This window comes from Chaetodon auriga, chromosome 11, assembly GCF_051107435.1.
Source record: "Chaetodon auriga isolate fChaAug3 chromosome 11, fChaAug3.hap1, whole genome shotgun sequence".
In the NCBI taxonomy this organism is placed as follows: domain Eukaryota; kingdom Metazoa; phylum Chordata; class Actinopteri; order Chaetodontiformes; family Chaetodontidae; genus Chaetodon; species Chaetodon auriga.
In genome coordinates, this window is record NC_135084.1 from 2,307,469 (window position 1) to 2,328,830 (window position 21,362).

Here is a 21,362-nt window from a genome sequence, read left to right on the forward strand (position 1 = left end):
CAACAGGGAACAAACAGTAAGTTTCAACCGACCTCGTTACATATCTAATATATATTATAATCAAATCTAATGGTAAAGTGCTAATTTTTTATTGCAAGATTCTGATTTGAGGTATATTCTTATTGTCCTCCGGGTGGACGCGTTGCGGTGTGTTTTGGCCCCGCGCAGACACCGTCGCTAGCCAGTAGAGAAAATGGCTTCAGCTGAGACGCAGCCGCGGTTTGGCCAGTCTGTTAAAGGTTTATTGTCTGATAAAGTGGGTTCCTGCAGCGTGGATGTGATCGCACTGACCCGCCAAGTGCTGAAGGGATCCCGCAGCCAGGAGGTAAAACGATACGAATGATTTTATTTAGAAACTGTAGCTGCCGCGAACAGCTTCCTTAAAATATCCTACAAGCTAACTTGTAGAGCAAACGGAAACATCATCAAAACACGAATCTGTATTCAAAATAAAAGCATTTGTAGTACACCCGCCATAACTATCACTGACTCCATTTTTAGGGATTTCATTTTGAAAATTGATGTTTGGGTGTATTTCCGTGTACTGCTAACTATAATGCAGGCTTGCAGGATTCTGTCATTGGATTTTTTTTATTGTAGCAAACATCCTCGATAAAGGCGTTTAACGCTGCGTTAATTAAAATGCACTGAACTTTTACACAGTGTTTTAATGACAAACAGACCTGAAGATGGTCTAGAGTCCTGCTTCATAGACAAAACTGTGCGGTGAAGCTGTTATTCATCGTTTTTAGACCTGTCAGGATACTTAATTAGCCATTCGTCAGAAACATTGAGCTGCTGCTGTTTATTTTTTATTTCTTTATTTATTTGTAAATCTTGACTTTTTTCTCTACTGTTTTCTGACATTTTAACACACCAAACGATCAGTTGATTAATGAAAATCATTGCAGATGAATTGGTAATGACAATAATCAGTTGCAGCTCTAAACGCCGTAATGTTGTCAATGACTTTTTCAGCTTCTTGGTCAAGCAGCAAGAAACATGGTCATTCAGGAGGACGCCATCCTGCACTCTGAGGATGTAAGGATCCACATAGACGAACAAAACAGTGGAAACACTGTTCCACAAACTACAGCCTCAAACATGACATCTCCCTGAAACGGCAGCAGCACTGTGACGACAACAGCTTCACACAGATTTGTGATTGTGGCTAAAGTTGTCTTAGGTTATCTGCTCTTGTTTGAATGGTCAGCAAGATGTCACAGTTCAACATCTTTATCATCTGTCTTCCAGAGTCTGAGAAAGATGTCCATTATCACCACACATTTACAGTACCAGTGAGTATCAAACAGCTGTGTCTGAGTCTCATTCAGTGTGTTCAAAGTGCAGTGATTACTGAAAGAGTCTCTCTGTCTGTCTGACACTCAGGCAGGAGGCCATCCAGAAGAAGTAAGTGTAAACTCTACGTTGTGTTTGTGCGCCAGTAGAAACCGCTGACATCACCGTCTCAACAGGAAGCCATAACACAAAGCCGTGACTCCTCCGTGTGTCTCGTTCTCTCCTCAGCGTGGAGCACTCTAAAAACCTGCAGGACCAGCTGAGACACCTGCTGAAGTGACAGCAGCTGGAGAGCCCACAACCCCACACCAGGAAGGCCCCGACCCAGCAGCATGTGCAGGGTTTCATGTCGGCCCACAGGGATAATCTGCTGTGTGACACACTGCTGGCCGGTGCAGTGGGGACTGTCGTCATGTTTTGGAAGTGATGTGCTGCTCTGTGTGAAACACAGAGAAAAAGCAAGGACCATGGAGAGTGTTTTCTTCAGTCACGTAAAATGTTTTGATCAACTGTGTTACATTCATTTACTGAACACCTTGTCTGCATCATCTTGACTCCTGGTCGTGCCACCCTGTGTGAGGATCACACACACACACACACACACACACACACACACACACACACACACACACACACACACACACCTTTAAAACCTGTGTGAATGAGAATGAAACAGAAGTGTAGACAGAGTGTAACTCCTGTAATGCGCTGCAGTGTACACCAGTTTTTCAATGACTGGTTGAGAATGTATCTTTTGGCTGCAACAAAAGCCTTGATGGCACAGGTAGTGATATTTTCAGTAGACCTGAAAATAGCTGTGATAGAATCATTAGTTGGGATTTCATTGTGTGCATGTTCATGTTTGTCATTTAGGTTTTGAGATAATTCAGACAGAAGACAAGGGAATAAGATGAATTAGGAGAAGTTTGGGCAGGGACACACAGTCCACAGTGCTTGTGGTTCAAGGATGGAGCAGATCCAGGCGGAGTGCACTCAGCCTGCCCTCACCTACAGGCACGTCAAACTGGCTGCTCGAGCCCGGAGTGGTGATCTCAGCTTTGTGGCTTCACTTGGTACATTTGATCCAAATGTATCTACTTACAAATCCAGCCTGTATTGAAGTGATGCATTAAAAAGCTTGCTGCTTTAACATTCCAGTTTCCATTTTTGTGACTGGTTTCATTGTCTTGACACTTCCAGGTATGAACCAAAAATGTGTAAGCAGTGTGTCACCTGAAAATGGAACGAGGCCCTACAAACAGCAGCAACAGCTCTGAGGTTTTTTTTATTAATCGATTTTAATGAAATTCTTCAATAAAGATTGAGAAAACTATCATTACTCTGGTGGCACACTCCACAGTCCTACAGTGTAAAGTCTATGTTTAAAGATACTCCTCCATAAAGCTGAGAAATGGTAACCAAAAGCCTTTGTGCATCATCGGCTCAGACTCGTGATAAGGAGCAAAGGGACGAACTTATCAGCGGCCTGAAGGCCAAACAGCTGCTTGTCCCTGACGGCGTCCCTGAGGCCATGCTGCTGAGTCTTCAGACGTAATGCTGCATGTGCTCCACAGCGTGTGTGTGTGTATGTGTGAATGTGGCACGTGTTGTAAAGCACTTTGAATGGTCAGTAGACTAGAAAAGCCCAAAATAAATGAAGTCTATTCACCATTTAAGTTGGAAATTTAGTTGACTCACTCTTAAGTTCTATTTGGAACATTTAATCAAAGGTCAAAATTGGCTCTTTTTAGAGGAACAAATCACGATTATCTCGTGCTTGTCAACATGTATATGTCTGCAGATCTGTCTGTTCAGGCACAGCTGACTCTGTCGGGGGGATTAAATTCAATTTCAGCTTCTTTCTTTAACCTTGAGTCTAAATAATGTCTTCCTCTGAGAGCACGTGATCTAATCAGAGCCCTGAGGTCTGTGAGGATACAGGTCCAGGGACAGTGGCCCATCAGGGAACACCTCACATCTTTTCCCCTCAGGACTTCAAGACTAATCAGTGTTTGTGCTGACTGGTCAGGAATTTATTTGTTGTCTTTCATTTCTACAGATACCACGAGCATTAAGAGCAAGCTGTTCAACCCTTTATGAGCTACATTTGCTGATGCCTGCTGCAGCATTCACTGAGACACCCTTTATTTAATTTTCTGTCATGTACACATAGGTGACAAATGAAAAGAAGACCTATTATAAAGTATGCTAGTAAAGAGTAGATGTGATTCAGAAGTAGTTCCACCGCCTCAGCGCTCCTTGTCATAGATTCTCCAAGTTGGGTTGAGATCTGATGGCTGATGGTCATAGTGTACATTCACATCATTTCCATGCTCATCAAAGCAGCCCTGGTCCTCTGTCTGCATTAGTTACTGTGTTCCTACACTCAATCAGATTTTGCCTTTTGTCACTCCACCCTCAGTGGATAACCTAAAACCACCAGGAGATTGTTAAAGTAAAGAATCACTAGTTTTTTCACTGCCTTTCAAAGACAGATATCTTATGTCCTGGACAAACAAAACCAGACATATCTGCATGGACAGATAGCAGTCCAAGTAAGACAATGTGTTTTCCTTCTCTTTAGCTTTGTAAATCCAGTCTGACTTCTTCTTCTAAAAGAAGACTTCTGAAGCAGAAACACAACATGCTTGTATCCCATAATGTGCATTAAAACAGGGCAAAGGGGACAGACAAAGTGTGCAGCTACAGCTTGTGACCAAAGGTTTCATGGGGACACTGCACCCCTGGTGTGGGTTCATCACAGCCATTCAGCGCCCCCCCCCTGCTGGGAACTTGTTGTTAATACATGTACCATCAACACCATATTCCATTCTTCAAATCAGCTCACGGCTCGTTAACATGAATGTGTCAGAAGCCTTTAATATTACCATATGTGTGCACATGGTTCTCCCCTCATTGTTGAGGTGCTGTGAGGCACTGCAAACTTTTCTGTCAATCACAGGTTTCTAAATTCAATAAACTGTTCACAAAAAATGAACAGACAAGAAAACCTTTGATCGGGTCTTTGGGGAAGAGATTCAAACACCTGAGCTGTGCATGGCTTGATGGAGGAGAGCAGACAGGACATCTGACAGGAGGCTGCTCTTCAGTTTGATGTGACTGAGCACAATAATAGAACATACAGCGACAGAGTACATGAGCCAACAGCAGGCCAGCTAGAATCAAGAGCTGGTGGCAGTTTTGGGGCTACCAACAGTTCTAAGTGTTTGACAGAATATATTTGACTGGAAAAAAATGAACATCAAACTCAGCTACAACATCAGATCAGAAAATTTATTACAAACATCAGCCAAGGCTCAAACCATCGCCGCTGCAGCAGCACTGCTTTTCAACATTCTTCAAGACAAAAAGGCAAAATCTCAAATAAAACAGCAGAAAATGGAACTTCAACACATGCATTAACCATTGTTGCTAAAATAAAGAACATTCATTTGGTTCGATTTGCACTTATCAAAGTCTAAGCTGGCTTCCAAAGCGGACTCGTTAAAACAGGCATGCTGAACAGCCATGAAAGGACTGAACATCAAAGTGTGGAAAACTGAAATCACTGGTCCTGCTTGCTTTGGGGTGTTCCCACTCTGAACCCTTTGTGTTTGAACAGCAGCACAGTAACAGTCTACTATTGCTCCCATCCTCAAATAACAAGAGAAACATTCCAAGGTGCAGCGAGGCTGAACGAGCTCCAATAATCAACTGTTCATCTGAGCACACATCTCAGTGAGAGCTGGACATTTAAACAAGCTCTGGCCCACAACAAAATCTCTCTTCAGTCCTAACAGGAAGGGGCTGCATTAACGACTTTTAATCAGCAACCTCTTGTGTGGGGCTACAACACACTAACAGCAGAATCACACATCGAGTAAATAAAAAAAAAAGGCTGGATTATCTTTCTGTGAATCAGAGAGATTTCAAGGGCCACAGTCCACCTCATCTAAGGATCTAAGGATCAATACTGTGTGATCAACTCAGTAGGTCTGACTCAAGACAGACGGGTTCGCCTCTGAGGTCCTTTCAAATCAAGGCAGTGAAAAAATGTGATAAAAATCAAGGTAAAACATCAGCATCAGCTCTAAAATACACTACTGCATCCTCATTATGTTGACAGCATGTGTGGTGGCGTTCGGCCCTAAAATTACAGTAACAGCATGTTTCCAGCAGACAGCAGCAATGACGGTCCTGATCGGGGTCAAAGTTCAGTCGGAACAGCAGCAGGCTGAGCTCTCAGTGAAAGAGTACGACTGCCAGGACGGACACGTCCACAAAGCCTTCCAGATGACAGCAGTCCAACACTCATCTGAGCCTGAACTGAGAGTCTGTCAAACTTAGATACTAAGCAAAACCAAATTTTGACTTGGCCAAAATCATGATACCGAGTCATAATTTTGAGACAGCGAATCAAAATTTTCACTAATGTCATGATTACAATTTATCACCTAATAAATTGATTTGGCTTCAAAATGATTACAATACATCAAAAGTTTGAGAAACCGGTCCAAAATAGAAACTAGGAGACAGTAATTCAAACGTATAAGATGGTAAAAGACATCAAAATGACAACAGAATTTTGACTTATTTTACTATTTCTTAGTAGAAATAGTAAAGTAAGTTTACCATTTCATGATTCTAAAGTCAATGTGATTTGACTTCTCATAATTATGACGTCTTGTCTCATAATGTTGACTCTGACAGTCAAAATGCTGACGTGGTAGCTTTAACTTTAAGTATTGTTAGGACAGTCAGTCATAGCGGATCTTTGTTTTTCTTGGCAGAAATGGGCTTCCATACATTTGACCTGTCAAACTTCAGATGAAAATAATTCAACATTCATGTTCAAAAAAAAAAAAAAACTTACATTACTTCATATACTAAGAATTTTCATGCACACTCACTGTATCAACTTAGAGTGAGATGAATAAGGCCATAACAGTTTCACAGTCCATTGTGCAGGGCGTAACATCTGTAACATTACTTTTACAGTCATTTGAAAAACACATAACGCAGCCACAGTATGTAACAGTAAGGGCTTTAGGGTGACATCGTTGGCCCCCAGGTTATTTAGACTCTATGGGAGATGGGAACACTGGTCCCACTTTACAACACAGTGAGGTAATTACTGGGGAAATTCAGAAGGTGAAGGTTCTGTAAGCGGTTAGCATGAGCTGGTAGCATGTGATATGGTGTAAGCAATTTCCTTTTGACTTCAGCTCACCATAGCAGGCATCAGAGTCTGCTGTGTCTGCGTTTAATACACAAACTACAGCTCCTCTCTCGTCAAGGAAAGGTTCACCCTCAGATGTTGTCATTTCGTTCCTATGGTTCCACGAGTTCCTCTCAAAAAAGCCCAAAGGGATGAAAACCTGTTTGAACGAGTTGTGCAGGAGTAAGTAGAACAAACAATGAATACATGTTTACTGGACTGCTAACCTGAATGATCTGCAATCCAAAGCAGAAAATTCCTCGTCAGACAAACCCAGCAGAGCCATGAGGACCTCAAAACAACAGCTGCTCTACCTCAGTGAGGTACTTCCTTCCTTTCACTTTGTAGACACACTTTCATCATCCCACTGCCTGAATCTTCCACTAAACACACATGAATCTAAACTCACTTCAGAATTCTCTCTTAAACCATTGACAGATACAGGTACCAGCAGACCTACAGGACCAGGTCAGCTGGAGGCTCTGACAGCCAGTTATTAATCCAAGAAAATATCACCAGAAAACATTAAAACAGGATATACTGAATGTGAGAGCAAGTCTCATCTGCAAACTCCTCTGCCCTTCCTTCCTTCTACTCTTCCTCCTCCTCCTCCTCGTCATCATCCTCGTCATGGCAGTGGGTGATCTCTTGAGGAGCCTGAGGGAAGAAGTGGGGGGGTTGGATCTCACTAATGGAGCGGGTCAGCTGGTGCCGTTTGCACTCCATCTCCTTGAGGTCGACGTCGTGGCGGTTTCTTGTTGCCAGCGGCGACTCTGTGTCAATGATGCTGACGTGGGTGTGCTCCACGGTCGACTCATGAGGCATCTGGGAGGGAGAATTTTTAATGTAATGCCACAGATGAAAAACATGTCAAGTGCAGGTGACACAAAGAGTGGAGCTGTCTGAACTGAGTGAATCTCACCAGCACGTGTGCAGCTCTGAACAGGTAGCTGAACGGGTAGTACAGCAGGTTGATGAAGGAGGCGGCGTACAGGTCAGCGTAGCGCATCACCTGAGAGGCAAACAGCGTCTGCCGGGATCCACTGCGAAACAGACTACCCATCATGCCGTAGCACATGTCCATGTCGTGGGTGACTTTCTGGAAAGGACACAGAGACGCAGTCAGGGTAACATTTCACTTGCTGCCATCTTGCCCTCAGTCCTGACCATTTCTCCTTCTTGCAGCAGACAAACATTCGGCGTCCAAAAGAAATGAGAACAGCACCACGGACACTGATCGATGTCAGCAACTCTATGTTAAGCAGTCATCCTTCAATCTCTCATACTGGTTGACTTGTAGATTTAGTGGAGCACTGTCTTTCTTTAATGAAAGGCAGGAGGAAGAAATGTGTGTGTGTGTGTGTGTTTGAGGAAACTGAACCTTAATCCGTCTCTGCAGCGAGCTGATGTCCGGCCTCTCATTGCTGCTGCTGTCCAGATGCCTGAGGACAAAACACAGTAGGGTGAACTGTGAGTCCAGCTCACATCAGGTGGAGGCTGCACAGGCCCTGCAGGGGCCCATTAGACTCCTCTTTCTGTAAACACACATATCTCACAGCCCATGTCACTTTCAAACACTGACGCTGGGATTCTGGTGGAAACCACATCAGGTGTGGAGCAAAGCCACTTAACCGCTAATTTGGTCTTTACGTCAGGAGGGCCAGATACTTAAAACATGAAGCAAATGCACAGAAATGCTGGAACGATGCAGAAAAATAGAAATAAACCAATGTCTAAGAAGTATATGCAGAATGAATGTTTAATATGATTAAAGCAGGAACACTGGTCAACACCTGCTACATGTACTTTCTGTAGCCATGGTAGGAAAGCGTGGGCATTAAACTTTATTTTTCCCATGTTTGTCAGCAGGGACAGAATAAATAATTAGTGACTGATTAACTTACTGACAACACTAAATGAACCTGCAAAGCATCAGCCTTCAGGCTTTGACCCCAGTCAGTGTTTACTGACACTTTCATGTCAGGAACAACTTTTTATCAGTTCTTGGTAACATTTCTTTCAACTTTTGCACAACCAGAATCTCTCAAAGGTGCATGAAGACATTGCAAGACATAAAGAGGAACTCACTTGTAAAGCTCTGCAAGGAAGCAGTCCAGCGACTGAAGTTCCTCAAATATGGCTGAAAAACAACATCTGCCATCAGTGGTCACATCACACTTAGAAGGCTTTAAGACCTTAAGAACAAGACCGTCCCAAACTATGACAACACGTCCTACTTTAAAACAGGCCTGCATCTTATACTGCTCATCCTAACACTGATCCGAGCTTTAGTGAATTACTTCATGGTTAAATTTAGTCTCATCTTGTGAAATACACCACTGGAAATCAGCCAAAAAAAAACTTATGCCCATATTTCATTTCATTAAAATATGAGTGTGTATGTGCCTCACAGCTCTTGTCGGTCCACACATGCAGCTCCTGAGCCAGTTCAGGTATGACCAGGAAAGTCCTCCAGCCCTGACGCTTCTTGGATTTGAGAATGTCACCAAAAATGTGGTCTCCAATGTAGATGATGTCCTTTCCTTTAGCACCCAGCAAGTCACACACGATGTCTGAGGAACCTGGAGTACAAATATGGCATTTTGGAGACTTACGTCAATAACTTACATCTTAAAGCAATGATCCAAGATGGTTTCATACGTTCTAACTGTGAGCGTCAACCTGGACCAGGGTTCTGTTACAGTTGCTGTTCTAAACACAGGTGTCTGATTGGTCATGCTTGGGTTAATCCTATGGTGAGTGATGAGCAAAGATGTGAGGGGCTAAAGACCTGGAGCCTCATTTGGAAACGTCACACAGGCATGAAAGAAGGTGCATTCCACTTTCAAAGTAAACTTTGGGAAAAACAAGCTTGACGAGAGAACGTGTCGTCCTCCATGGTGACTGTGACCCCATGGCTATACGGACAGAAACTGCGACTCCGATGGCAGACAGATTAATCACAAGAAACGGTTTATTCATTCATGTTAATTAGGGGCATTTCCTTGATTCTATGAGACCACAATATGGGCCCACATGTGAGTACACATGGTGTTACATGACAGTTTGGTGGCACTAAGGCCGCCCACACTCACGTCTTTTATTCCTGCTTTCACTTCTTCAAGCTCAGGAAAAATCTATTACTGTCATTTCACAGAGAAAGTTTTGACCATGACAAAATACACACATATACACAATGTGCAACTATTTCTGAATTTCACTATGTAGTTGATGAGAAGTGCAAATGTAGTGTAGTCCTGTTTTCATTCCTGATGTAAACAAAGCTCAGTTCACTTGGCTTTAGTTCTTGTCTAGTCTGTGTTCAACTGCTTCATGTGATGTTAGGAATCAGTTAACAAAATATACACTCTGAATGATCAAATTCACGAGCAAACATCAATTCCAGACACACTTTGTGGCTGTTTGTGTGAACATTTCAATTCTTAAAGCAAACTGATTAAGCAAAATAGAAAAATTGACAAACTGTGTTGAGAAGGTTTGTCGTTTACCTCCAGAGTAAACAATGCCATGCTGCAGAGGTCCAGTGTATGTGCCGATCTTCAGCCGACCTGTGGTCTGAAAGAGGGCAGACTCAGGAGTCACACACAGCTCTGCCCTAACCAGAGATTACACTATGAATGAGTATATGCGAACATCAGCAGAGCACGGTATTTTGGCCACGCAGGATTCAATAGCACACACTCACAGTGTCGACCTGCCGCAGCACCGTTCCCTCTCCAAAGAACATTGGCTTGCGGGCGTCCACAAGGATCAGGTCAAAGTAGGACTGCCAGGGCCGGTGGGGCATACCCGGCTGCAGTAAACATAAACACATAAACACACAAACACACACACACACACACACACACACACACACAGCCGAATTTATGACGGTAAATGAAGAGTCTTTGGGTTTAGGAATGTTGGTTGTGCAAAAGAAGCCATTTGAAGACATTACTTTGACCTCTGGGAAATTGTGATGAGCATTTTTCACATTTCATAGACTAAAAATAGACATTTCTCAGCAAAGGGAGTCCTGACAACACAAATGTTAGGAACTGGTTAGTGTTACCTTTGGGCCGTGGGGAAAGTCAAACAGGTAGGTCATAATTTTCTGGAAGAAGACAGAATCAGTTTTTGAACATCCTATCCCACAACAACACAGAAAGCAGGAAACAAACAAGGCAACATGTTCTGATCTGCATTAAGCATTCATTAACATGTCTGCCTGTGAACGCTCATCTCACCTCTGTGTATTTGTAATCACTGTTGGTGGCCAGAAATATTTTGGCTACTTCACTCATGCGACTGAGGAGGAGAGGAAGCTTCGGCTTGGAGGGGAAAAGACAGAACCAACATCAACAACACAGAAAAAAATGAGATGGAGCAATTCCAGTATTGGTCAACTACAAAGTGAAACTCCAGGTTGGTATATAGTTGTTGTATACGTATGTATAAGCAGAGCTCATAATGTTGGTTTACTTACATCCTTTACCACATACTTCTCCAGGTTTTCAACCGTTTTTTCCTTTAAGGACCCCTGTATAAAGACAAAATGGTTGACTGAGGCCTGTGGATGACGTGGCTGCAGGAGATGAGCTACAGCTGTCTGGAAACAGGTTTAACGAGGAAAAGGAAGTGATTCTACCTTGAAATGAACCCAGTCCACTCCGTCCCGGACGTCCTGGAACATGCTCTTGTAGGACATGAAAAGGTCACCATCCTTGAATCCAGTCTCACAACTACAGAGACAGTTAAATCATTTTAACAGGAGTCTGCACAACATGGAATTCTGAAGGTCAAAAATGGACAAGGGTCCAGTTTTTCCCCACAACTGTGTTCATATCAATACAGAAGAGCTTCTGAAAGAGCACATACCCCAACATGGAACACTGACATGCCACTGAACGTGATCGCTATCATTAAACACAAAGTCACATCCCATTCCGACCTGCTGCAGTATGCAGTACCTGGAGTATCTGGAGCAGTTACTGAAGAAATCAACCAGGCAAGCAAAGAGGTAAGTTTCTGAGGAAGAAGAGGAAGAAAGACACAGAGGTGGGATCACACTCACAGCCCCGGCGCTGAGGTTTGAGCACTATTCCATTTCTTAAAATCTTTTTAACATTCTTCACAGGACAACTACTTTCCTGAGCAGCATTAAAGTCAAACTAAAATAAAATTCCTCTGACTTTGTGCGTAAGGAAACACACATTATGATCCTATGATATTACAGTTATTTCATAGTCTACTGACAATTCTACTGGCTGGCTTACTGTGTAGCCTTTGAATGTTTTTCCCTATTTCAAAAGTCCACAGTAGAGTTCAACCTTTCGTGATTCCAGATGTCTGTCATTTGGGAGGAGCATGTAGCCTTTAAGTTGCATTCAACCCACAAAGTGGATGCTATTTCAGCCTAGCTTGCTAACATTAGCACTGGTTCCTGCACACTCAGTGCTGTGCTCATCTTGTTGAAAAGAAAGGAAGGGGCTAGCTAGCGTAGCCGTCCTTCTTTCATGGATCCAGCTGTGGTGATAACCAAACTGTCCATGTATTCATGTCACCTCAGTGCTTGCAGAATTGCTTACGTGAGGATTAAAATACTGTGCCTTGAAAAAAATAATAGCATAATCATTACATTTGGGATAAATAACACAGAACAACTGACTGTTTGTTTTGATTTCAGGCAGTCAGAAATGTTGGAGCTGAATTTTTCCAGCCATAATTACAACCTGGAATTTAATATGAACACGATTTAGAATTGTCTGCTGGTTCAAAGCTGTACAATAAAGAGCTTATAACTGCCTGTTTGTCTATTGGAATTGAAGAAATCTCTTTTTAGTACTCAGTTGTAGCGGTTTTAATTTGTTTTCTTACCAGGCAGGTTGAAGAGTGTGTTGAGGATGTAGAAGCGGTCGGTGTCTCCACGTTGAATAAATTTGTTGGGGTACATCTCTCTGATATCAGGTCTGTGCAGAGTGAGCACAGATACATACATACAAACATACAGGAGGGTAATAAACAAGGTCAGAACAGGAAACAGGACTTATACAACACATTAATTCTTTGCATTCCACTGCATTTCTGTTAGCTGCCTCTGCAATGGTCTGAAACGTTTTCTTGCCAGACCTGTGCTTGTTGCATGCATGTGTGTTTTGTACACAACAACACAGGAATCTGCCCGTGAAGAGACTGCTCTACAATACCAACAGAGGCTAAAACTGTATAACTGGTTATACTGTAGGTAGATGAGCGTCAGTGTTACTTTGTGTTAATGCTATTTAGATAATGTTAGCATGCCAACATGCTAAACAGAGAATGTGAACATGGTCTAAACAGTATACCTGCTTAACATCAGCATGTTAGCATTCTCACTGTGAGCATGTTAGCATGCTGATGTTAGCATTTAGGTCGGAGTACGGCCTCAGTGGTGTTAGCATGGCTGTAGACTTGTTTTAGATTCATTTAAAGGTCACTGCTGTGGGATGGAGGATGGAAGTATAGATATGATATGGTGATATGGTGGACTGCGATGACAGCTCAGTGGGAGTAGTGGACCTCACCCTCTCAAGAAGTTGAATCCGTGCACACACACCAGGATATTCCCATAGGCATCCACTTTGAGCAGGTTGCCATACATAGTATCAAACACCAGACCTCTGAGAATAACAGAGATAGATGAGTGAAGGCAGCAAATCAGAGACAGAAAGCAGAGAGCACACTTTGCTGGACTGGTAGTCAAATATGCAGTCTGTATTCAAATTGATTTTAAAAAGCAGGGCTTTGTCAACCAGCCTGGTGGGGAAGGAGGGGTCGTAGACAAAGTTGAGCAGCTCTTGTGGATATCCGATGGACACCAGGCGCTCCACTGTCAAGTCGAAGCCCAGCGACTCATACTCAGGAGATTTATACACTAGACAGACAGACAGACAGATTCATGCACAATGTTTTGATCAAACAAGACCGCCATACAGAGTGAACCATGCAACAATGTCATCCATATCAAACATTCTATTGGGCAGCTATCCAAACACATTTGTCCCAAAACCACATTTATTTTTCACTACTTTAAGGTTGGAAATGCACCTCTAACAGCAGGTTCTTTAAAGCTAGGCAGTGGCACTTTAAAATACACTGTGGAGATTGGAAAAAGAACTGTCTAATCATTTGTTTGCTCATAAATACAACAGATGTATTGAAGCTGGTCACAAGCACACAACCACTAAAACCAAAAAACCAAAAACAACCACTTGTTCTCTTCTTCGGAGGCGTGAACGCTTTGATTTACAGATGATGAATATTGGTATGACTTGTTAAAACCCCATCTTGCTCTAACCCTTACTCAAACTCCAGCCCCCCCGTTGAACCGTGTGGAATTACTGTCTTGACTGGCTCCAGGCCGGGAATATCCCCACACACAGCTCAATGACAGCAGCTTGGGTTACAGAGGGTACTCCAGTAACCGGGTGGAGGACTGTCCCCCACATGTTTCTGTCAGATCCCACTTCATTCACTGTGTCAGTGAGACACTCCGTGCCAGGATCAATAATCTGTATTTACAGCGCACCTTTCTGAATGTTAGGCGGTGCTTCACAAAAAGATGAACACAATAACGATAAAATATTAACAAATACAATGAAATAATAGCACAAAGAGATGAAAGGGAACGACCAGGAAGCCACCATCAGCCCAGGCTAACAAGGCATTTTTACGGATTTATCAAGGCTGATACCACCAGGCCCAAAGTGCACTTACCTGCCAGAGTGTAATCCATATCAAAGCCAAAACACTTGATCTTCTCCATGGCCAAGCTTCGGTTGACAAACACCCTGGGAGGGGAGAACAATGAATAATCAAGCACTGCATGTCAGCTGGCACTTCAAACTAAACACTGCACTGCTCAGACTTCCTACAACACACGTCTAATTCACACAGCATGGCAGACAAATCACACTGATGGAACATCTTCATCTACATTTTCCATTTTTGAATGTAAAAGGATTAGAGCTCGAGCTACAGCAGAAACACTGCAGAGCAGCGCTGACTGACAGACCTGAGGTCAGGTTCTGATGCATGGCAGGCTGTGTTTTAGGGAACTACCACACTGAAATAAAACTTAACAAGCACAACACCCACATATACATGCCATCCTACTGGTTATTTCTACTGTGATCGGTGAATCTGAAATAAATGTGGTTTTTGGTGATTATGTTGTATGTTGATACACTTTTTCCAAAACTCTAAGCTGAGATTCCAAGAAATACAAGAAATTAAGGATATTCTATATCTGATCTCAACATTAAGTAGTAATCTGTGCTCCACCCAGACTGTGTTGTAGTTGATTTTATTTTGAATCCTTTTTTATTGCCCATTTGTTCTTTTTATTCTTACCGTTTTCTATTTAAATTAAAATACTGAAGTGAACTGAGTGAAAATACTCACTCAGTTGCCAGTTTATTAGGTACAGCTAGCTAAAACTAAAGCGTTCTAATACAACAGTCCTTCAACAAGTCCTTCCTTCATTGATGTAGAGAAGTCAGACTAAACATTAAATATTATAATAATATCAACACGACTCAGTATAACACAATATAATTCAACAGTACCACAAACTACAGCCTCCAAAATGGTCGGAAAGCTGAATCAACTTAAACATAAACATATTACGTAAAAGCTGTTATTGTTTGGTCATGTGACTAAGCGTGGCATGAGGTTCAAAAGCCGCACATGCCAGAGACAGCTCAACAGCAGCTAACATGACATGACTCAGAAATGTCGAGAGTGGAGCAGACATCTCTGACAGGTTTAAAAAAACTAAAACACAAGTGATGGTTCTCAAAGTACTACTGCAGCCGAGGCCCAGAAGACAACAGAAAACGCTCCTCAGGAAATGGAAGATGCAACAACAGCCAGAAAAACAAGTGTTTGAAGCCACAATGGCAGAAGTTCTATGGCAAAGACATGTAAAGGTGGACGGAACAGTTCTCTGAACTGAAAGAACGCACATCAGCTGTTCATGAGCTGTGATAACACAAGCAAAGACGCACTTCTGTCACAGCCGAAAGCTTCTTATGACACCAGAAAAAGCACATCCATGCCATCAGTTTGCTGAGTCAATAGGTTCACTGAAATCTCTCAACACTCCTGATTTTGAAAGCAACACAAGTTTCTACAAATGCTACAGGTGCTATTAAAACATGTCCAGGAGTTGTTCTTTTTGGCTGGAATTCAGGAAAATCAACGGTCATGTTGCCTGAAAAAAAAAAAAAAGAAAAAAGAAAGAGTCTGTTCATAAGATTCTAAGCTTCATTACAGGACTACTGAATTAGACTGCATTAGTTTTAACTAAGTGAACCTAATAAACAAGCATATCATTCATAATATCATTTTCTCGATAAATCATTTGGTTATTTTTGTCTGGCCATCAGGCCAAAACACAAACATACTTAATTTACAATGATAGAAAACAGAGAGAAGCAGAAAACCTACAGAATGAAGAAGCTGGAATCAAAGAACATTTGGGCTTGTTGTTTGATAAACGGTAAACGATTGATCACTGAATCTTCTGTTGATCTATAAATCAGTGAATTGTTGCAGCTCTACACCTGACAGCTTTTTCAAGTGGAGAGCTCACTGTGCCACAAAGTCCAGTTCTCCAGATTTCAGATCTAGCCCTTACACCTGACTTGTCTGGAAAGACACAATTGTGAATTTAGAAAATTTCCCTCTTTTAATCTTGATCAGTTGCACATTTTCAACTGCTGCCCAGCAGCCACTCACAGCAACTGCTACTCTTACTTGACTGATTCTAAAGGCTGTAACCTGTGACTCTGCACAGACTGCACGCTGGCCTTGAGTTTCTATTCAGATGGTGTGAGAGATGACATCAGATTGACTGTAACAGATGAGGATTAAAGGAAAGATGCAAGAACAAGGGAAATGCACACACTAAGAAGTCACAATGACCACCACCTGCTGTCTCCACAGGGAGAAACACACCTCACAGCCAGTGTCAGTATGAATGGAGTTCCATGAGAGTTGGATGGGGAATCAGTTCACATCACGGACATCAAAACGAAGGGTCATTTATTGAGTAGTCGCGGTTTATTTCAACAACAAAAGGATGGCATACCTCATTGCTGGATGGTTTTGAGCCAGAATCCTTGGAAAGCTTTGCAATAGAGAATACATGTAGTATTACCACTGAACTCATGGCTGCTGGTCTTACCACTGATGTCATGCTACTTGGCTCTGGTGTCCTGTGTGCCAGTGAATAACCTTTATCACCAGTGATGAGACCTGCCTCCATTACCTGCCATCTACAGTATATTATGTCAAAGTCTCACACATTAAAAAATCAACATAGACACAAAGGACATTTCAGGTCATTTTTCAATAGGATTCATGGACCAGGGCTCCATTCTTTGTATGCACTGTAACCAATCCAGGTTAATCAAATGTTACAGCTCAGTGTGTCTTCTTAGGTCTCATTCAGTTTTCCAGCCTCTCTGAGCTGAAACGGAGGATCAGTCAATCTTGGAAAATCTAAACTTTGATGACTGTCCTTTTATTTTGAAATAAAGGGAGGCAGAAACCACCATGCTCTGTACATCTGAATTTAGTTCAGGTTGCTTTTAAAGCTTCATCTAGTGATTGAGCTCAACAGTTCATTCTTGACCTGGGAAACAGCAGGTACAGTCCTCACAGTCCTCAATGAGGTGCCAGCTCCACGTGGACAAGTGGCCCTAAAAGTGCTCAGAGACATGGAAAGTCTGGACACATATGGTTGAAAGTCACAAAACAAGCGAGTAAGTGGACCTTGAGTGGACATTATGCAGGGCTGGGTTTCATTTTAAGTACATTTTCAATAGGATTGTCAACTTTCAGCACCAAAATGCACCAATACTGTTTTTCATAGCTTCTAAAGAAATGAGCATGTTTCTGACAAAACCAAGTGACTTTCATTCATTTAACAAAAGAAGCCACAACTGACGTTTCAACACAAGCAGCTGAGTGAGAACGCTGCCCAAATAAAATACTAAACTGGCAAATTTGGATTTTGATCAGTAACTGTGGGAACTTGACAGGTTTTCATACTCTGTGCTATGGACACACAAAACAGTACTGAAGTTCCACATCCAGCCCTACCGGCAGGTTCAAGGTACAGATACTTTTCTTGACCAAACAAGAGCTTAAAGGCCAATGAGTATCATAGGAAATCAATCAATAATTGTAGTTACTTTAAACTCATTCTCTTTCATTGCTGGACAGAACAGTCAGTAAACAATCAACAGTTGTAGCTCGACAGCTTTACAGGCTCCAGTCAGACACTGACTTCCTGTTCCGTTTCCTCTTGCAGTAAAGAAAATCCTTCCAGTGTTAACACAGAGCTGACTGCAATGAGTGGCTTCTAACCCTTTTCTTCACTGACGATGGAGCTGCTTAAGTTAACTTCCACCTCCTTAACATCATATTAAGCAGCTGTGTGCTCACAGATCAGAGTTCTCTTTATTCTTTAAGTTTATTTTCATACATACTAAAAATCCATCTTGTCAGATCAACAACCAACCAAGACTACTAATTTATCCATGAACAAAAGTCTGAGCCTATTTCCCCCAAAACCACAAGCATTTCTCAAAGGAGTACTTTGTGTGGGAACACATCTACTGCCGGTGCATCTTCATCTGCAGCGCTGATTTAAACGCTGCTGAGATGTATGTGACTTTGTTTTGCTCATACGTCATTAATCCTTCGTATTTCTGATGCTGTGCAAATGCTCAGTACCGAAGAAAACACACATAGACCAGACACTGGTGAACTGACTACAACAATGGTGCAGTGTTTCATGTGTATACTCAAACTGTGTTTCTGGTCCATGTTTAGGACTTCAACAGCACATTTTGCTGCAGTCTGACAAACACGTACCTGTGGTGAGCTTCACGTCGATATTTCTTCATGGCCACACCATCCATATTGGCCGGTAAGTCGGCATAGTTCTGCAGACGGTCACTCCACGAAGTCGTCATCTTGAACCATTAAAACCGTTTCTGGGGGGAGAAGAGCTGCTGATTAAAGCCAGAACAACACACACAGCCAGTCAGCTTGAGAAAGGCACTCCAACAGTTAATGCACTGAACTGCTTCAAACCACCCGTCATTCCTGACCTTTTCCACAGCAACATCTCATACTGAGAGGTACTGCAAGGTGTGCACTGATGCCTTCAAGGTGCCATTTCTAACGGAAATTCCATTCATTACATCTCCACCTCAAAGATATTCCCAGCACACTCATTCACCCTGGTGGATTATATCCTAAAATGTTTAAGCAATTGCTCACAACAGGCTGTGGAATATTGTGGATTTGTTACGGTGTTCGGTCATTGAAGATGCCAAGTGCAGAGCCTCCACGACCAGTTTTGGTTGACAAAGAAAACAGCAGGAGTGATGTCTGGAAATATATTGCAGGCAAATGAACAAGGACGCCCATATCCAAAGCAAGGCTGCAGAGCAATGCTAATGAAGGGTGTTAACACAGCAAATTCAACAAACACCTAAAGGACAGACAGGCTGACCTCTACTGAGAGCTTGGTGACAGTTCCCATTCAAACATGAGTGAAGCATTAAACAGGATGGTCAGGTGAACTGCTGTGGATGTTCTGTTTGGACAACACACCGATTGACTCCTTATCTGATGTCCATGGCCAGTGTCTCGTGGATGTGTTCATCCCTTCTGTCGTCAAACTCACAGCTAACATGTAGGACAAGACTGACGGGGGTGAGGTCTGAAAGTGACTGATTTACAGGGACAAACATGCAGCCAGCAAACTGAGACGTGATGAAATTATCTACCTACATACATAAAGTGAGAGCGGATGTTACTGATGGACTCGGGCGGTTTAAAGGGACTGTAGTAACGTGTCACAGAGCCATATGACACAGGTGACACATATGGCAGATTAGCAAACACAGTTTATCTTAACGTTCAGTCTTGTTGCAAACAAGAGCAGAAACGTGAAGGGTAAGCTGAAGCTAGCTCGGAGTCTGGTCAACATAGCGTAACTTCAGATACTTATTGCTGATGGCGACATTAGCCAGCCAAGGGACGGACTGGTCCAGTGGTCCAGTTTCCACCATATCAGCCACACAGCTGGAACGTCACCTCAACCAGCCGCCATGTTAACTTAGCCAGCTAACATATCAATGGAAGTTAAAACACGTTTAATGTTAGTCCAAGTGACAAAGACAACACCGCTCACCTCTTCTTCTTCTTTCTGCTCCTCGACTCCTCTTCTTCTTCTGCTTCCTCCTCTTCTACTTCTTCTTCTTCTTCTTCTTTCTGCACCTCCTCCTCTTCATCTCCTCCTCATATTAATGTGACATTACTGCCCCCTTCTGGCTATGTACCTGTACCACTCGTCAAAGAAACTGAGTCGGAAGAAAAGCAGATGTGGACAGCTGTTTGGGAGCGCTTCACCGGATGATCACTGCTCCAAACATCTTCAGACACACACAAGAATCACAGTCAACTGTCTATTCATACAATGACAGCAAAAACATTCAAACTCCACTCCACATGTCATGCCACAGGTGCTTGGATGTTTTGGTGAGAGCATTCCACTGCTAGAAGCAGACCATGTCACTAACCCAGAGGAGACCGGGTCCTGAACCGAGTCCAGCCTCTTGGACTCGGTCCTGCTGGAGAGAACTGGAAGTGATAAGGACATGAATACACATCGAAAGCCAGCGTTTCCCAAACATTTTCACGGGGTTGAGATGACAGAAGTGAGAGCACACACCTACAGTCAGGTCCATACGTATTGGGACATTGGCATTATTTGTTATTTTGTCTCTGCAGAACAGAATCTGAAATTAAATAATGACAACAGACATCAACTACACACTCTCAGCTTAAATTTGTGGGAATTTTCAGGTGAATCAAAGTGAACCATGTAGTAATAATAACCATTTGACAGACTTCAGAGGACCACCAGTTATTGGTCAAGTGCAGTGTTTCCTTGGATTGGAAAGAAAATGGCAACAAATAAAATCTACCACCATGGTGTCTTTGTCGTGTTTGGTTGGATTCATATTATGAAGCAAGCCTGAATCTTTAAGTTATTATTGCAGCTGGCATCCTTAATTTGGCAGGACATCGCTTTACTGCCATGGAGTTATTTCCTTCAATACTCATTTCTTGTGCTATTTATTTATTAATTAAAAAGTGGAAACTTCCTCCTTCTTCCTGAATGTTAAAAGTACAAGTACACAAAGAAATATTTAGAAAGGTGGGTGAGGTTTACACACCATATACTATACATATACTATAGCATATGTTCACACAATCCTGACAAATTACACTTTGCTATAGGTTTCAAGTCATTTTCAAAAGCTTAAAACTTTGGAATAACTCTTAAACATCTATTTTTATGCATGCAAAATTTAGCTACATCACAACATTGTTATCTAAGTATTTTAATGCTTTGTTTGGGGAAAAAGCCAAGTTTGATTTTAAGTCATTGAAAATACTTTCCTTTCATATATTTGTTCCAACAAAAAAAGCAAATCAAATGAAATAAGCCTCTTGTGCCACACATGCTGCTGCACAGCCCAGCATTGTTGTGCCTGTTGTTCACGCTATTCAAATTCCTTACTTTCATCTAGTCTAACTCTATTTGGAATCTGAAACAGATGCCTTTGCTTTGCGTCTCGCTTAGTACTGTTGCCACAAAATTAATTTTCTTACAGACGAGGTGTCTTCATTTTGACTTGATCTTCAAGAAGTTTTAATACAAATATTTTATACAACATGACAGAAAAATATTTTATTCAGCAGATAATTCAGATCA

At 42.3% G+C, this 21,362-nt stretch overlaps 2 protein-coding genes across 5 annotated transcripts; one reads left to right on the forward strand and one right to left on the reverse strand.

The window, feature by feature from the left end:
- Nucleotides 1-155: 155 nt before the first annotated feature.
- On the forward strand, nucleotides 156-2,449 carry borcs7 (BLOC-1 related complex subunit 7). The gene is made up of 5 exons (XM_076742229.1): nucleotides 156-325; nucleotides 979-1,041; nucleotides 1,255-1,298; nucleotides 1,390-1,410; nucleotides 1,528-2,449. The coding sequence occupies exons 1-5, from the start codon at nucleotides 194-196 to the stop codon at nucleotides 1,577-1,579; spliced, it is 312 nt and encodes a 103-aa protein (XP_076598344.1). The 5' UTR covers nucleotides 156-193; the 3' UTR covers nucleotides 1,580-2,449.
- Nucleotides 2,450-4,579: 2,130 nt separating this feature from the next.
- nt5c2a (5'-nucleotidase, cytosolic IIa) lies at nucleotides 4,580-19,900 on the reverse strand. Of its 4 annotated transcripts, none has more exons than XM_076743045.1 (19): nucleotides 19,773-19,854; nucleotides 18,443-18,564; nucleotides 16,650-16,688; nucleotides 14,273-14,346; nucleotides 13,313-13,430; nucleotides 13,081-13,176; nucleotides 12,395-12,486; nucleotides 11,488-11,545; nucleotides 11,166-11,259; nucleotides 11,004-11,057; nucleotides 10,765-10,848; nucleotides 10,590-10,631; nucleotides 10,224-10,331; nucleotides 10,027-10,093; nucleotides 8,929-9,099; nucleotides 8,606-8,657; nucleotides 7,899-7,959; nucleotides 7,440-7,616; nucleotides 4,580-7,342 (listed from the first exon to the last, which is right to left on the reverse strand). In XM_076743045.1, exons 2-19 carry the CDS (start codon nucleotides 18,541-18,543, stop codon nucleotides 7,109-7,111), a joined length of 1,722 nt encoding a protein of 573 aa, XP_076599160.1. In that variant the 5' UTR covers nucleotides 18,544-18,564; nucleotides 19,773-19,854; the 3' UTR covers nucleotides 4,580-7,108. The 4 variants fall into 4 exon arrangements, with proteins under 4 accessions (XP_076599160.1, XP_076599161.1, XP_076599163.1 ...); XM_076743046.1 differs by having other exon boundaries at nucleotides 19,733-19,803; XM_076743048.1 differs by lacking the exon at nucleotides 19,773-19,854 and adding an exon at nucleotides 17,196-17,289 and having other exon boundaries at nucleotides 18,443-18,561.
- Nucleotides 19,901-21,362: the final 1,462 nt, after the last annotated feature.

Bases quoted from the DNA above. Each gene is read 5' to 3' on its own strand.
- borcs7 (XM_076742229.1), top strand. From the start codon at position 194: ATGGCTTCAGCTGAGACGCAGCCGCGGTTTGGCCAGTCTGTTAAAGGT. The intron at 326-978 runs GTAAAACGATAC...TGACTTTTTCAG, and splicing joins AGGGATCCCGCAGCCAGGAG to CTTCTTGGTCAAGCAGCAAG. The intron at 1,042-1,254 runs GTAAGGATCCAC...TCTGTCTTCCAG, and splicing joins CCATCCTGCACTCTGAGGAT to AGTCTGAGAAAGATGTCCAT.
- nt5c2a (XM_076743045.1), bottom strand. From the start codon at position 18,543: ATGACGACTTCGTGGAGTGACCGTCTGCAGAACTATGCCGACTTACCG. The intron at 10,849-11,003 runs GTAAGTAAACCA...TTCCCCTCCAAG, and splicing joins AGAAGTATGTGGTAAAGGAT to CCGAAGCTTCCTCTCCTCCT. The intron at 9,100-10,026 runs GTAAACGACAAA...TTTGTACTCCAG, and splicing joins TGGCATTGTTTACTCTGGAG to GTTCCTCAGACATCGTGTGT.